The 17,900-nt window shown below is 46.2% G+C and overlaps 2 protein-coding genes across 4 annotated transcripts; both read right to left on the reverse strand.

Annotated features, from left to right (window-relative positions):
• Positions 1-4,037: 4,037 nt before the first annotated feature.
• On the reverse strand, positions 4,038-5,228 carry LOC125544932 (uncharacterized). Of its 2 annotated transcripts, none has more exons than XM_048708722.2 (3): positions 5,071-5,228; positions 4,560-4,971; positions 4,038-4,462 (listed from the first exon to the last, which is right to left on the reverse strand). In XM_048708722.2, the coding sequence occupies exons 2-3, from the start codon at positions 4,960-4,962 to the stop codon at positions 4,362-4,364; spliced, it is 504 nt and encodes a 167-aa protein (XP_048564679.1). In that variant the 5' UTR covers positions 4,963-4,971; positions 5,071-5,228; the 3' UTR covers positions 4,038-4,361. The 2 variants fall into 2 exon arrangements, with proteins under 2 accessions (XP_048564679.1, XP_048564678.1); XM_048708721.2 differs by having other exon boundaries at positions 4,548-4,971.
• An 11,191-nt stretch (positions 5,229-16,419) lies between these two features.
• On the reverse strand, positions 16,420-17,669 carry LOC125544934 (uncharacterized). Of its 2 annotated transcripts, none has more exons than XM_048708723.2 (3): positions 17,524-17,669; positions 16,936-17,377; positions 16,420-16,828 (listed from the first exon to the last, which is right to left on the reverse strand). In XM_048708723.2, exons 2-3 carry the CDS (start codon positions 17,366-17,368, stop codon positions 16,719-16,721), a joined length of 543 nt encoding a protein of 180 aa, XP_048564680.1. In that variant the 5' UTR covers positions 17,369-17,377; positions 17,524-17,669; the 3' UTR covers positions 16,420-16,718. The 2 variants fall into 2 exon arrangements, with proteins under 2 accessions (XP_048564680.1, XP_048564681.1); XM_048708724.2 differs by having other exon boundaries at positions 17,489-17,615.
• Between the last annotated feature and the right edge of the window lie 231 nt (positions 17,670-17,900).

Below are 17,900 nucleotides of genomic sequence, written 5' to 3' on the forward strand. Positions count from 1 at the left end.
TTGACAGGTCCAATTTATATGCACATGCTGCTCCACTGTTTGGCTTCAGATTTTGTATATGATGGATACACTCAAAAGTAATTACAGAATTATCCGATATAAGCCGGCCTGGAATAAACGCACTTTGGTTTTCAGAGATCAACTCTGAAAGCACAGGACGAAGGCGATTCACCAAGCACTTAAACATTATTTTATAAACCACATTGCATAAACTTATCGGCCAAAAATCCTTGAGTTCCTTAGGATGAGGGACTTTCAGAATAAGGACAATCGCCGTAGCATTAACACTCTCCGGCATCACTACCGACCTGAAAAAATCCAAGACAGCCGCAACAATTTCAGATTTCAAAACAGCCCAGTTACGCTGGAAAAACCTAGCAGGTAGTCCATCCGTTCCAGGTGCTTTCAAAGGCCCTATTGGAAACAGGGCATTCGACACCTCCTCCTCCGAGAACGGGGCGCATAAAGTATCATTCATTTCTCGCGTAACTTTTGGTATAATGCTATCCAATACAACCTCCGGTGTCAAGGTCGGATCTTTCGTATAAACTTCCTTAAAGTAGGACGTCGCCATGTGTTCCATATCAGTCAGAACGGAACACCAAGAGCCATCGGTACGTCCAGCCGCTGAATATAGCTTCTCCGCGCATGCCACACCGCTCTCCGATGGAGGTAAGTTGTATTTCTCTCGCCCTCTTTTAGCCACGTGATCCGCGAACGCTGTAACCAAAGCATCTCCTCTCTATATAGTAACTCATCCATCTGTTGCATTTTCTGCCTTAAAACAGCCTTGTCCGCATCCTACAACTGCAAGTTTGTAAGCTTCTGACGCAGCTTCTCCAATTCAAAAGTGACATGCCCAAAATTTTCCTTACTCCACGCACGTAACATGTTCATCATCTCCTTTAGTGCGTCTCGGACTGCACCCAGGTTCCCCGCAGGCTTGCTTTTCCCCCAGCTCTCAGCCACCATGGCACCCAACGCGGGGTGGCGCTCCCACATTATTTCATACCTGGGCGAAGCTTTAGTCTGCAGGGGTTCACCTTGTGCATATTGAACAAGAACCGGGGCATGATCTGAACAAGACGAAGCCAGGTGCCGCACTCGCGTGAAAGGGAACAGATCCCTCCATGCTTCGTCGGCACATGCTCTGTCCAGTCTGACCTTGACATTACCATCACCCTGTTGACCATTGTCATAAGTGAACGGGATTCCAGAAAAACCCAAATCCATAAGCTCGCAGGACGTCAGGCGGTCCCTAAACAAAACCATCTGACTTTCCGCTCGTTGAACACGCGAAAAGTGTTTGTGCTGCCACAATGCTTCATTGAAGTCACCACACACTAGCCACAGTTTTGCTGAAATCGCTCGTAGTGTAGTCAAGGAAGTCCACATGCGATGGCGGTTTTCCACTCGTGGTTCGCCATACACAAAGGTAGTCCTCCAGGATTTATCATTGGCAATATCCACGATCTGCTGCGCATCAATATACCGTGCACACGTATCCAAAACTGTCACCTGCAACTTCTCATCCCAGTAGAGAGCAAGCCCCCCACTGCGGCCATCACTAGATACACCCATGAAACCCTTCATTTGTAGTCTTCACTTTAGTCTCTCCATCTTACTTGAGGCTTGACGTGTTTCCGGAAGAAAAATCAGCCCCGGGAATTGGCTTTTGAGAGGGCCAAAACCTCACGAACTGTCCGGCGGTCCCCCCCGGCAGTTCCACATTAACAGACTCATTGTACCCGGCGGTCCTCCTCGAGGGAGGCCGCCGATCTATCACCAGAAACTCCTTCAGAACCAACACGAGCTCTTTTACTATTTGAGCTGCTTGCAGGAGACTTGTCCTCGTCCCCCTCCTCGCCCAGTCCTTGGGTTAAAGCCAACACTCCCACAGAATTTGGGTTGCTCTTATTACCTTTCTCTAAATTTTCCAGCTCCATGGCTAGTCTTTTCCTAACAGATGGATCCACCTGCATATTCACATGATCCCCCTTCAATGGGCTGGAGGCAGTATCATGTACTTCTGGATCCACGCAAGCCTTCCCGGTCTTCTGTTTCTGCTGGGAATACTCTGTATATTTATACCTCGACCAAACACATCCTCCGATCATGTCTTGTTAATGCCATCTGCATAGAGCCAAGCTCCAAATTTCTTTTCTTTCTCCTCATGCACACCAGTACCGCACTCCTTGAAGTCGTGTCCAACTATTCCACACACACTGCAGAATCGAGCCAGCTTCTCATAGCGCACCAAAAACACCTGCCGCTTTTGACCCCCTAACAATACTGACATATTTTGTGAGGGGCTCGCGAACATCATGGCGAACCCTAATTCTGACATAATCACCACGGGTATTTCCGTTTAATCTCATCTCCATGATTTCCCCAATGTTCTTGAGTAACGATTCTACTATACTTCTCTTGCAGAATCCGTCCGGGAGTTTGTGGATCTGCAGCCAAATTGGCATAAACACCATCGGTACCTCTTCTGCCTTCGTGAATCCATCGTATGGGCACATCGACGCAATCCAGTTTCTAAACAGCCAAGGGCCTTGCTCGAGTATCCGCTCCCAATCGCCTAGGCACGATGCTTGGACAACAAACAGATTTGGGCCGACTGGCCGAAACCTTACATGCTGCGCAGTGTTCCACGCCGCCCGCATATCCTTGTAGAAGGCTGCCTGGCTGAAGCTTTTCTACGTATGAACCCTAGCAAGGGCCAACCATCTCACGCACTCGTTGATCACAGATCGTCCTCATCAATTACCAGATCATCAAAGTCTGTGTCGTCCAGATTGAGTTGCTCTAGGAAATCACCCAGATCCGGCCTTCTGGCGGCGCCGCCACCACCGCTGGTTCCTGACTGGGCGTTCGCTGCAGGTTCCATCGCTATCCGGGGCTAGGAACGGGCAGCGTACTCGCACACCCCACGCGAGTCGAGGGGCACTTGATCGAAGCGGGGACTCGCTGGCGATGCGATCGCCAGATAGGAGAAAAACCAAGGGGTGGTTCTCTATGTAGCGGCACATTTTTCAAATTTTTTGCATTGTAAGGATATGAAATGAAATGAATAGCTTTATTAACTTAATTTAACAAGACAGTATTTGGCTTCATTTATTTGTATCAATCCTTAACATTACAGTGTGAAAATGGACGGGCAGCGCGTAAGACTCTAATCTAGGTTCCTCCTAATTTTTTACCCATTGTTGTGGAAACAACACAAGAAAGATGGGGCATGAACTTAGTTCCTGAGCTCAAATAGTAGCAATAAATTCAAAAAAATTAATGTTTGGCCAACAAACATTTTGAACTGTTCAGGCTGTGTGCAACATTTTGTGAAAAATAACATTCATCGTGGTCTAGAAAATAAACAAAATGGATACTCACAAAACTATCTTAAAGTTTGGGTCTATCTAGGGCACATCTAGATATGCTCTAGTTATTGCACATCTAAGTGACCCAATCAAACTAGAAAGAAAAGGAAAAAAGACTTAGATATGCACGAATCTTTACATAAAATCAATGGTATAGGACTTAGATATGCAATATTTATGGCATATCTAGATGTGCTTTAGCAAAACTGTTAAATTTTTTTGAGTATTTGTTTTTGCAAAGCACCATGTATGTTATGTCTTCACGAAGTTCTGCATGGAACTGCACACTCAAACGTGTTTGTTTTCAAAAAAAAATTGTTTTTTGTTGGTTTGCCTGCATTTACTATTCACTTAGATGCTTGTGAGTTCAGGAGCAGAATGAATATGTGGGAAACAGATTTTGATATTTTTTACACATGATGTTACCCTCAAAATACCATCTTGAATAATGCATTTTGATGTTCCTTGCAACGCACGGGCACCTTATTATTCAGAATAAAAGAGAAAGATAAACTTTAAAATAAAAAATGAAAAGACAACGACACCGAGAGTCTTAGTGGGCGGCCAGAGAAAAGGAACAGGGAAAGCATAGGCCCGGTAACGGAACGATGGAACCAGCGTGACAATTAGATTAGAGGCCAATCATTTCCAGTCGACTAAAAATAAAAATTATGTTTATGTAGTACTCCTATTAAGTCACGCACGACAGACTTAGGTCACCACATAGATCATTACATTTTTTAAGGTACACAGACATTACATACCACACACTTTGCCCATGCACGCGTAGCTCTTTATTTAGGTAGTACTCCCTTCGTCTCAATAATGTAAGACGTTATTGGTCGCTACAACGGAGCATGGTGAATCAACTAAGGCAGATGATGGAGATACGCCAGCGTACGTAACTGGCCATGGGGGCGCACAGGTACGTGGACGTCGTAGAGCGCGCCAGCAATGGCTGCAGCTGGCCACTTCAGTACTTCACCACCTACTGCCGTGCTTGCCGCCATGGTACTTGCCGCCGTGCTTGCCGCCGTGGTGGTGCCCGCCGCCATGCCCGGTGTGGTACGATCCCATGTGACCTGCACCCACGCATGCGCCCACGTTTTATGGCGTCCCCAGCGTCTCAAACTTACTTCCCAGTTGATGAATGAAGGTGCGTATTACCGTGGTGCGCACCGTGAGAGGGGTAGGCCGCCGGCGCGTAGCCGTGCGCCTGGTAGCCGCCGTGCGGAGGGTAGGCACCGGCGGCAGGAGGGTACCCGAGCTGCGCGTGGCCACCGCCGTATCCGTGCTGCTGCACGTGTCCGCCGTACCCGTGCTCGTGGCCATGGCCGTGCTGCGCATGTCCGCCGCCGTACCCGTGCTCATAGCCGCCGTGCCCGTGCTGCGCATGCCCGCCGTACCCGTGCTCGTAGCTCTGGCCATGGCCGCCGTAGCCCTGCACGTGGCCACCGCCGTAGCCGTGCCCCTGGCCGTATGACGATCCGTAGCCGTGGCCTTTCCCGCCGTTAACGAGGCCGGACACGAAGCCCTTCACGCCGCCGTTGTGGCCGCCGTGCATGTCGTGGCCTCCACCCATGATCGATTACTAGTCACCAATAAATATAAGATCAATCCGTTAGCTATTGACGAGTTGCAAGCTTGTAAAGCGAACAAAATGCATATGAAACGACTCGTGATCACTTACGAGAATTAGAAGCTAGCACACACGGAGAGATGATCGCTCGGCGATTTGTGTTTGATCTAGCTCGTTGCTGCTCAAAAACTGTCGAGAGTGCGACCCATTTTATACTCGCGCGGGCTGATTCGGCGACGCGTACCACCCGCGTGAACCACGCACGTCGGTTTAGATTCTTTTTTCAATATATGTTTAATAAATTTGGCGATCAGGTTCGATCCGTATGCTCTCTTCGAAAAGATCGAAAGGTTAGATTCGTTCTTTCTCTTATTAGACGGTTAGCATGGGTGCAGTGTGTCACAGCACCTGATCCATCCGTGCTTTTCGGTTTTGGAATTTATCTCCCTCCCACTCACAACAATATTTATGTCCCTATTTTTTTTTTTGTCTTTGCCCACTCACAACAATATTTATGTCCCTATATTTTTATGGATTTCTTATTCATAGCCATTTCTAACATTTTGCACTCTCTCGATGCCGCCCCCTCCCCCACCCCGACCCTAACATCCACGGTGTGGCGGCCTGAATTGGCACGTTCTTATCTCACCTCCTGCCATGCCGCCGACCTTAACATTTTTGTAACCAATCTAGTCACCATCAGTTGACTCATTTATGACAACTAAGGGTGAGCTTACCTTCTTATTGACCCCTTTCTTTGTCATCCATATCATGGAGTGATCTTGTCATGCCATCATGATGGCATCGCCCGAGGCTGCAGAAGGCACCCAATCTTCCTCGCAGGAAGGAGACTAGACTCCGCCTCACCTTCAAGCGGAGTTCGGCCTATCCTTCACTGCTAGGCGCCGGACCACTTCATCATTGTCTGTCGTGATCTTGTCTGGTGCTTGGGTTGCCGCTGCCCTGGCGATCGAGAATGTAACTGCCCATTGTGTCAACCAGCTGGTCAAGCTCCTCATCAACGCTCCTACTCGCCTCCATGTCGATCGCGAGGCATGCTTGCTTGGCGAGTGCAGCCGCTTTCCTCCAACCCCTTAACATCAACAACAACGCTTTGTGGACTTCAGTTGTTGTTCATCCTACCGTGCATGCTCTGGAGGCTCTATTACTGATCCCGGCATGGCTACCGCTGTTTTGGGGCTGCTACAACCTCTCCTTACAATACAGGTGGAGACTCTACGCGCTGAGCTGTGGGTTGTGTTTGTCTCTCGTTTGGGCGAGGTTGTTCAGCCGCTTTGCACATGGTGGCTGCTATCCAGGACTGCACAACTTGGATCGCATGCCTTTTGGAGCAGTTGGACGACTTCGATAGCAAGTTTGTTCTCCCTCAGTGTTCTTGGCTCCCTCCACTGCTCCCTCCCCTTCCTAGTGTGAGCACGAGGAATCTGCACGTCTTCTTGTTGCGGGTGCTAAGGATATCAGCAAGATCAGTGTTAGCGGTGGCACCTTCGAGTTACTAGCTACGATGGCAGTGGTGGAGCTTGAGCAAAATTTAAGAGGGGTCATGACTCAAGGGGAGCAATTAGTAGGCCAGGAGGGACTAATCAGTCGTTGAAAAAATAATTGGGCCTAAAAGCTGTTGGGTTTCGTAGTAATTTCAAAAAATTTCCTACGCACACGCAAGATCATGGTGATGCATAGCAACGAGGGGAGAGTGTGATCTACGTACCCTTGTAGATCGACAACGGAAGCGTTTGGTTGATGTAGTCGTACGTCTTCACAGCCCGACCGATCAAGCACCGAAACTACGGCACCTCCGAGTTTTAGCACACGTTCAGCTCGATGACGATCCCCGGACTCCGATCCAGCAAAGTGTCGGGGAAGAGTTCCGTCAGCACGACGGCGTGGTGACGATCTTGATGTACTACTGTCGCAGGGCTTCGCCTAAGCACCGCTACAATATTATCGAGGACTATGGTGGCTGGGGGCGCCGCACACGGCTAAGAATAAGATCACGTGGATCAACTTGTGTCTATGGGGTGCCCCTTGCCTCAGTATATAAAGGATGGAGGAGGAGGAGGCCGGCCAAGGCAATTGGTGCGGCCAGGATGTGGAGTCCTACTAGGACTCCAAGTCCTAGTAGGAGTCCACCAAGAGGGAAGGAAGGGAGAAGGAAGTTGAGGAGAAGGAGAGGTGGCCGGCCCCCTTTTCCCTAGTCCAATTCGGACTAGAGGGGAGGGGGGGCGCAGCAGCCCCTTGGCCCTTTTTCCTCTTCCCGCTAAAGCCCATCAAGGCCCATTGCTTCTCCCGTAACTACCCGGTACTCCGAAAAATACCCGAATCACTCGGAACCTTTCCGATGTCCGAATATAGTCGTCCAATATATCGATCTTTACGTCTCGACCATTTGAGACTCCTCGTCATGTCCCCGATCTCATCCGGGACTCCGAACTCCTTCGGTACATCAAAACTCATAAACTCATAATATAACTGTCATCGAAACCTTAAGCGTGCGGACCCTACGGGTTCGAGAACAATGTAGACATGACCGAGACACGTCTCCGGTCAATAACCAATAGCGGGACCTGGATGCCCATATTGGCTCCTACATATTCTACGAAGATCTTTATCGGTCAGACCGCATAACAACATACGTTGTTCCCTTTGTCATCGGTATGTTACTTGCCTGAGATTCGATCATCGGTATCTCAATACCTAGTTCAATCTCGTTACCGGCAAGTCTCTTTACTCGTTCCGTAATACATCATCTCGCAACTAACTCATTAGTTGCAATGCTTGCAAGGCTTATGTGATGTGCATTACCGAGAGGGCCCGGAGATACCTCTCCGACAATCGGAGTGACAAATCCTAATCTCAAAATACGCCAACCCAACATGTACCTTTGGAGACACCTGTAGAGCTCCTTTATAATCACCCAGTTACGTTGTGACGTTTGGTAGCACACAAAGTGTTCCTCCGGCACACGGGAGTTGCATAATCTCATAGTCATAGGAACATGTATAAGTCATGAAGAAAGCAATAGCAACATACTAAACGATCGGGTGCTAAGCTAATGGAATGGGTCATGTCAATCAGATCATTCAACTAATGATGTGATCCCGTTAATCAAATAACAACTCTTTGTCCATGGTTAGGAAACATAACCATCTTTGATTAACGAGCTAGTCAAGTAGAGGCATACTAGTGACACTCTGTTTGTCTATGTATTCACACATGTATTATGTTTCCGGTTAATACAATTCTAGCATGAATAATAAACATTTATCATGATATAAGGAAATAAATAATAACTTTATTATTGCCTCTATGGCATATTTCCTTCAGTCTCCCACTTGCACTAGAGTCAATAATCTAGATCACATCGCCATGTGATTTAACATCAATAGTTCACATCTTTATGTGATTGGTTCACATCTCCATGTGACTAACACCCAAAGGGTTTACTAGATTCAATAATCTAGTTCACATCGCTATGTGATTAAGACCCAAAAAGTGATCATGTTTTGCTTGTGAGAGAAGTTTAGTCAACGGGTCTGCCACATTCAGATCCGCATGTATTTTGCAAAATCTATGTTTACAATGCTCTGCACGGAGCTACTCTAACTAATTGCTCCCACTTTCAATATGTATCCAGATTGAGACTTAGAATCATCTGGATCAGTGTCAAAAACTTGCATCGGCGTAACCCTTTACGACGAACCTTTTTGTCACGTCCATAATCGAGAAACATATCCTTGTTTCACTAAGGATAATTCTGACCGCTGTCCAGTGATCTACTCCTAGATCACTATTGTACTCCCTTGCCAAATCAGTGCAGGGTATACAATAGATCTGGTACACAGCATGGCATACTTTATAGAACATATGGCCAAGGCATAGGGAATGACTTTCATTCTCTTTCTATCTTCTAGCGTGGTCGGGCTTTGAGTCTTACTCAACTTCACACCTTGTAATACAGGCAAGAACTCTTTCTTTGACTGCTCCATTTTAAACTACTTCAAAATCTTGTCAAGGTATGTACTCATTGAAAAAACTTATCAAGCGTCTTGATCTATCTCTATAGATCTTGAGGCTCAATATGTAAGCAGCTTTACCGAAGTCTTTCTTTGAAAAACTCCTTTCAAACACTCATTTATGCTTTACAGAATAATTCTACATTATTTCTGATCAACAATATGTCATTCACATATACTTATCAGAAATGCTGTAGTGCTCCCACTCACTTTCTTGTAAATACAGGCTTCACCGCAAGTCTGTATAAAACTATATGCTTTGATCAACTTATCAAAGCGTATATTCCAACTCCGAGATTCTTGCACCAGTCCATAGATGGATCGCTGGAGCTTGCATATTTAGTTAACACCTTTAGGATCGACAAAACCTTCTAGTTGCATCGTATATAACTCTTCTTTAGTAAATCCATTAAGGAATGCAGTTTTGTTTATCCATTTACCAGATTTCATAAAATGCGGCAATTGCTAACATGATTCGGACAGACTTAAGCATAGATACGAGTGAGAAAATCTCATCGTAGTCAACACCTTGAACTTGTCGAAAACCTTTTGTGACAATTCTAGCTTTGTAGATAGTAACACTGCTACCAGCGTCCGTCTTCCTCTTGAAGATCCATTTATTTTCTATGGCTTGCCGATCATCGGGCAAATCCATCAAAGTCCATACTTTGTTCTCATACATGGATCATATCTCAGATTTCATGGTCTCAAACCATTTCGCGGAATCTGGGCTCATCATTGCTTCCTCATAGTTCGCAAGTTCGTCATGGTCTAGTAACATGACTTCCAGAATAGGATTACCGTACCACTCTGGTGCGGATCTCACTCTGGTTTACCTACGAGATTTGGTAGTAACTTGATCTGAAGTTACATGATCATCATCATTAGCTTCCTCACTAATTGGTGTAGTAGTCACAGGAACAGATTTCTGTGATGAACTACTTTCCAATAAGGGAGCAGGTACAGTTACCTCATCAAGTTCTACTTTCCTCCCACTCACTTCTTTCGAGAGAAACTCCTTCTCTAGAAAAACTCTGAATTTAGCAACAAAAGTCTTGCCTTCGGATTTGTGATAGAAGGTGTACCCAACAGTCTCCTTTGGGTATCCTATGAAGACATATTTCTCCGATTTGGGTTTGAGCTTATTAGGATGAAACTTTTTCATATAAGCATCACAACCCCAAACTTTAAGAAACGACAACTTTGGTTTCTTGCCAAATCACAGTTCAGATTGTGTCGTCTCAACGGACTTAGATGGTGCCCTATTTAACGTGAATGCAGCTGTCTCTAATGCATAACCCCAAAACGATGGTGGTAGATCGGTAAGAGACATCATAGATCGCACTATATCTAATAAAGTACGGTTATGACGTTCGGACACACCATTACACTATGGTGTTCCAGGTGGCGTGAGTAGTGAAACTATTTCACATTGTTTTAATTGAAGACCAAACTCGTAACTCAAATATTTTACCTCTGCGATCATATCGTAGAAACTTTTATTTTCTTGTCATGATGATTTTCCACTTCACTCTGAAATTCTTTAAACTTTTCAAATGTTTCAAACTTATGTTTCATCAAGTAGATATACTCATATCTGCTCAAATCATCTGTGAAGTTCAGAAAATAACGATACTTGCCGTGAGCCTTAACACTCGTCGGACCGCATACATCAGTATGTATTATTTCCAATAAGTCAGTTGCTCGCTCCGGAGAACGGAGTCTTAGTCATCTTGCCCATGAGGCATGGTTCGCAATCATCAAGTGATTCATAATCAAGTGATTCCAAAATCCCATCAGTATGGAGTTTCTTCATGCGCTTTACACCAATATGACCTAAACGGCAGTGCCACAAATAAGTTGCACTATCATTATTAACTTTGCATCTTTTGGTTTCAATATTATGATTATGTGTATCACTACGATCGAGATCCAACGAACTATTTTCATTGGGTGTGTAACCATATAAGGTTTTATTCATGTAAACAGAACAACAATTTATTCTCTTACTTAAATGAATAACCGTATTACTATAAACATGATCAAATCATATTCATGCTCAACGCAAACACCAAATAACACTTATTCAGGTTCAACACTAATCCCGAAAGTATAGGGAGTGTGCGATGATGATCATATCAATCTTGGAACCACTTCCAACACACATCGTCACTTCACCCTTAACTAGTCTCTGTTTATTCTGCAACTCCCGTTTCGAGTTACTAATCTTAGCAACTGAACTAGTATCAAATACTGAGGGGTTGCTATAAACACTAGTAAAGTACACATCAATAACATGTATATCAAATATACTTATGTTCACTTTGCCATCCTTCTTATCCGCCAATCACTTGGGGTAGTTCCGCTTCCAGTGACCAGTCCCTCTGCAGTAGAAGCACTTAGTCTCAGGCTTAGGACCAGACTTGGGCTTCTTCAGTTGAGCAGCAACTTGCTTGCTGTTCTTCTTGAAGTTCCCCTTCTTCCCTCTGCCCTTTTTCTTGAAACTAGTGGTCTTGTCTACCATCAACACTTGATGTTTTTCTCGATTTCTACCTTCGTCAATTTCCGCATTACGAAGAGCTTGGGAATCGTTTCTGTTATCCCTTGCATATCATAGTTCATCACGAAGTTCTACTAACTTGGTGATGGTGACTAGAGAATTCTGTCAATCACTATCTTATCTGGAAGATTAACTCCCACTTGATTCAAGCGATTGTAGTACTCAGACAATCTGGGCACATGCTCACTAGTTGAGCGATTCTCCTCCATCTTTTAGCTATGGAACTTGTTGGAGACTTCATATCTCTCAACTCGGGTATTTGCTTGAAATATTAACTTCAACTCCTGGAACATCTCATATGCTCCATGACGTTCAAAACGTCTTTGAAGTCCCGATTCTAAGCCATTAAGCATGGTGCACTAAACTATCAAGTAGTCATCATATTGAGCTAGCCAAACGTTCATAATGTCTGCATCTGCTCCTGCAATAGGTCCGTCACCTAGCGGTGCATCAAGGACATAATTCTTCTGTGCAGCAATGAGGATAAACCTCAGATCACGGATCCAATCCGCATCATTGCTACTAACATCTTTCAACACAATTTTCTCTAGGAACATATCAAAATAAACACAGGGAAGCAACAACGTGAGCTATTGATCTACAACATAATTTGCAAAATACTACCAGGACTAAGTTCATGATAAATTTAAGTTTAATTAATCATATTACTTAAGAACTCCCACTTAGATAGACATCCCTCTAATCCTCTAAGTGATCACGTGATCCAAATCAACTAAACCATGTCCAATCATCACGTGAGATGGAGTAGTTTCAATGGTGAACATCACTATGTTGATCATATCTACTATATGATTCACGCTCGACCTTTCGGTCTCCGTGTTCCGAGGCCATATCTGTATATGCTTGGCTCGTCAAGTATAACCTGAGTATTCCGCGTGTGCAACTGTTTTGCACCCGTTGTATTTGAACGTAGAGCCTATCACACCCGATCATCACGTGGTGTCTCAGCACGAAGAACTTTCGCAACGGTGCATACTCAGGGAGAACACTTCTTGATAATTAGTGAGAGATCATCTTAAAATGCTACCGTCAAACTAAGCAAAATAAGATGTATAAACGATAAACATCATATGCAATCAAAATATGTGACGTGATATGGCCATCATCATCTTGCGCCTTTGATTTCCATCTCCAAAGTACTATTATGATCTCTATCGTCACCGGCATGACACCATGATCTCCATCATCTTGATCTATATCAATGTGTCGTCACGTGGTCGTCTCGCCAACAATTGCTCTTGCAACTATTGCTATCGCATAGCAATAAAGTAAAGCAGTTATTGGGCGCTTGCATCTTATGCAATAGAGAGACAACCATAAGGATTTAGCCAGTTGCCGATAACTTCAACAAAACATGATCATCTCATACAACAACTTATATCTCATCACGTCTTGACCATATCACATCACAATATGCCCTGCAAAAACAAGTTAGACGTCCTCTACTTTGTTGTTGCAAGTTTTACGTGGCTGCTACGGGCTTAAGCAAGAACCAATCTTACCTACGCATCAAAACCACAACGATAGTTTGTCAAGTTGGTGCTGTTTTAACCTTCGCAAGGACCGGGCGTAGCCACACTCGGTTCAACTAAAGTTGGAGAAACTGTCACCCACAAGCCACCTATGTGCAAAGCACGTCGGGAGAACCGGTCTCGCGTAAGCGTACGCGTAATGTTGGTCCGGGCCGCTTCATCCAACAACACCGCCGAACCAAAGTATGACATGCTGGTAAGCAGTATGACCTATATCGCCCACAACTCACTTGTGTTCTACTCGTGCATATAACATCAACACATAAAACCTAGGCTCGGATGCCACTGTTGGGTTTCGTAGTAATTTAAAAAATTTCTACGCACACGCAAGATCATGGTGATGCATAGCAACGAGGGGAGAGTGTGATCTACGTACCCTTGTAGATCGACAACGGAAGCGTTTGGTTGATGTAGTCGTACGTCTTCACGGCCCGACCGATCAAGCACCGAAACTACGGCACCTCCGAGTTTTAGCACACGTTCAGCTCGATGACGATCCCCGGACTCTGATCCAGCAAAGTGTCAGGGAAGAGTTCCGTCAGCACGACGGCGTGGTGACGATCTTGATGTACTACTGTCGCAGGGCTTCGCCTAAGCACCGCTACAATATTATCAAGGACTATGGTGGCTGGGGGCGCCGCACACGGCTAAGAATAAGATCACGTGGATCAACTTGTGTCTATGGGGTGCCCCTTGCCTCAGTATATAAAGGATGGAGGAGGAGGAGGCTGGCCAAGGCAATTGGTGCGGCCAGGATGTGGAGTCCTAATAGGACTCCAAGTCCTAGTAGGAGTCCACCAAAAGGGGAGGAAGGGAGAAGGAAGTGGAGGAGAAGGAGAGGTGGCCGGCCCCCTTTTCCCTAGTCCAATTCGGACTAGAGGGGAGGGGGGCGCAGCAGCCCCTTGGCCCTTTTTCCTCTTCCCACTAAATCCCATCAAGGCCCATTGCTTCTCCCGTAACTACCCGGTACTCCGAAAAATACCCGAATCACTCGGAACCTTTCCGATGTCCGAATATAGTTGTCCAATATATCGATCTTTACGTCTCGACCATTTCGAGACTCCTCGTCATGTCCTCGATCTCATCCGGGACTCCGAACTCCTTCGGTACATCAAAACTCATAAACTCATAATATAACTGTCATCGAAACCTTAAGCGTGCGGACCCTACGGGTTCGAGAACAATGTAGACATGACCGAGACACGTCTGCGGTCAATAACCAATAGCGGGACCTGGATGCCCATATTGGCTCCTACATATTCTACGAAGATCTTTATCGGTCAGACCGCATAACAACATACGTTGTTCCCTTTGTCATCGGTATGTTACTTGCCTGAGATTTGATCGTCGGTATCTCAATACCTAGTTCAATCTCGTTACCGGCAAGTCTCTTTACTCGTTCCGTAATACATCATCTCGCAACTAACTCATTAGTTGCAATGCTTGCAAGGCTTATGTGATGTGCATTACCGAGAGGGCCCAGAGATACCTCTCCGACAATCGGAGTGACAAATCCTAATCTCAAAATACGCCAACCCAACATGTACCTTTGGAGACACCTGTAGAGCTCCTTTATAATCACCCAGTTACGTTGTGACGTTTGGTAGCACACAAAGTGTTCCTCCGGCACACGGGAGTTGCATAATCTCATAGTCATAGGAACATGTATAAGTCATGAAGAAAGCAATAGCAACATACTAAACGATCGGGTGCTAAGCTAATGGAATGGGTCATGTCAATCAGATCATTCAACTAATGATGTGATCCCGTTAATCAAATAACAACTCTTTGTCCATGGTTAGGAAATATAACCATCTTTGATTAACGAGCTAGTCAAGTAGAGGCATACTAGTGACACTCTGTTTGTCTATGTATTCACACATGTATTATGTTTCCGGTTAATACAATTCTAGCATGAATAATACACATTTATCATAATATAAGGAAATAAATAATAACTTTATTATTGCCTCTAGGGCATATTTCCTTCAAAAGCTAGCATGCACTTCAATGAATGCCAAAATTAAATAGGGGGGGGGGCATGGCCCCCCTTGGTCTACACTAAGCTCCGCCAGTGTACGTTGGCACAGTTTGAGGATGTGTATCATGCTTTGCATCTTGTCTTGGCCAAGATGATGATTCAAGGTGTGGAGGAGCAAGTTATGGTACATTGTGACTCCAAGCAATGGCATGGAGCTGACACAAGCGGCTTTGCTTGTTAGATTAGTTGGAGTGGTTTGACAACGTCAGGTGACCCTCGCAACCTGATGACTTCTGAGTCCAATGAGTCGCTTCATGACATTTGCGAGCCGCAAGGCCCGACATCATCAACTTTGTTGCATGATTTCTTGAGCAGCTCGGTCCCATTACGTTGTGCCACGCTCCTTGCTCGATGCACCGGTTCATGCACAGATTGAAGCGGCCTCTAATTGTGCCGAAACAAAAACTACAATGTCCCGGCTTCCAAGGGCACTGAATTTAAGTGGGCTGAAGCTTTTAGGGATTTTCTTAAGGGCGCGACATCCAAGAAAGTCACCAGGGAGGATGTGCAAGAGAAAATGAAATCTTACCTATAGATGTACAAGAAGCCACTCACGCATATAGTGATCCAACCAATTCGTTTCTTGGTAGAGATAAATGCTTGATCAAGTTCTTCATAAGGTTAAGCGCAAGTACACATATGGTTGCGAGCATGGTCTTGAGGTCGGGGAGCTTCACTTGGTTAGGTGTGCGGTGTTTCGGATGGTCTTGGGCCTAGGCACACTTGTATCCGGCTCGGATGATGTGCCCTGATTGCTTGTCAGGTTTGTGCTGGTTTCATCTTTTTTTCTTAATTAACTGTTCCCTTGTGTAGTTTGTAGGCCTGGCTTCCTTCATTAACCGGACGAATTATGCTTCTTCTAAATGCAATGCGGGAGCTCCCCGCCCTCCGGCGAGGTTCTAAAAAAAATTTGTACCTAGGTACAAGATTTTTCTTAAGTTGAGAAAATAAATCGAAGGTAGTACTTTGTTACCCCTTCCTCCTCATCCCTTTCCCCTCACAGATTTCCACACCCTCTGCTGCTTTGTTCTCCTACCAGAGTAGCGCAAATGGCCCCATACCCTAAATAAAAGCAATAATGCTAAACATATAAAGAGTTACACGTAATTACACGCTGACTAGGATTCTTTCTTTCTAACTAACCACTGCCCCCCTGATTTTCAAGGGGGTGGACCCTTCCCCCCCCCCCCCCCCCCCCCCCCTTAATCTTCAATCAAAACCCACCTGTTTGTAAAACTCGTGTAAACCTTTGTATGTGTAGCATTACTCAAATAAAAGCGAGCATTCAATAGGAAGTTTTATTTGGTGCATCAGTACACACAGGCCGAGCACGGTGGTACATATACCTTGTATTTCATCAGTACAGTGAACACAAATTTTTCGTACTAAGCCACACACAGACTTATTAGGTCACCACACACATCATTACCAGCTGAAACGAAAGCTACAAAGTATCACACACCATGCATATATCGCTCTTATTTAGGTAGCATACGGAGAGCATGGTTAGTGATCAACTGAGGCATGTCATGGAGGCGCACACGCACGTACGCGCTGCCGCGCGCGCCACTTCACCTGATCCACTTACTGCCGTGCTTGCCGCCGTTGTACTTGCCGCCGTGGTACTTGCCGCCGTGGTGGTGCCCGCCGCCATGCCCGGTGTGGTATGATCCCATGTGACCTGCACCCACGTATGCGCACGTTTTATGTGTCCCGTACGTACGTCTCAAATTTGACAGTTGATGAATGAAGGTGCATAGATGGTGTAGATATAGTCCCGTTACTTACCCTGGTGCCCCCCGTGAGAGGGGTAGGCCGCCGGCGCGTAGCCGTGCGCCTGGTATCCGCCGTGTGGAGGGTAGGCGCCGGCAGCGGGAGGGTACCCGAGCTGCGCGTGGCCGCCGCCGTATCCGTGCTGCTGCCCGTGTCCGCCGTACCCGTGCTCGTGGCCGTGCCCGTGTCCCTGCTGCACATGCCCGCCGCCGTACCCGTGCTCGTAGCCGCCGTGCCCGTGCTGCGCATGCCCGCCGTACCCGGTCTCGTAGCTCTGTCCATGCCCGCCGTATCCCTGCTGGTAGCCCTGTACATGGCCGCCGCCGTAGCCGTGCCCCTGGCCGTACGATGACCCGTAGCCGTGGCCTTTGCCGCCGTTAACGAGGCCGGACACGAAGCCCTTCACGCCGCCGTTGGGGCTGCCGTGCATGTCGTGGCCTCCACCCATGCTTGAAAACTACCAACAAAAGGTAAATTAATTAACGATCAACCGTTGTACTACTTTGTCCCAATTATAATCACAACGAACAGTAAGCACAACCAGTCCACAAATTCAAGAAGATAATACCTACGGAAGTATGAAAACGACTCGTGATCACTTACGAGGATTAGCAGCACACACGCTAAGATGATGCTACAAGACAAGACGGCTCGGTGCCTTGTGTTTGATCTTAGCTCGGTGCTGCCTAAAACTGTGTGGCCTGCATCCCCTTTTATAGTCGATCGCCCAGCCGCTTTCGACGTGTAACCACGCGCTTGGGCCGAGCGCGGAATCCGCACTACGCGCGCGCGCACTGCCCGGCCTTGCAGCTGCGGGCAGGCTAGTGGTCGATGATCAGGTTCGATTCGTATGCTCTCTTCCAATATTGATAGGTTGGATTCCTTTTTTACTATATTTGACGATTCAAATGGGCGCAGTGTCACTGCCAGATCTGGCCGTGCGTGTTGCACCTGATTCCGTATGTGCTTTTTGGTTCTCG

Source organism: Triticum urartu, chromosome 3A, assembly GCF_056163025.1.
Source record: "Triticum urartu cultivar PI428250 chromosome 3A, HENAU_Tu73, whole genome shotgun sequence".
In the NCBI taxonomy this organism is placed as follows: Eukaryota; Viridiplantae; Streptophyta; class Magnoliopsida; order Poales; family Poaceae; genus Triticum; species Triticum urartu.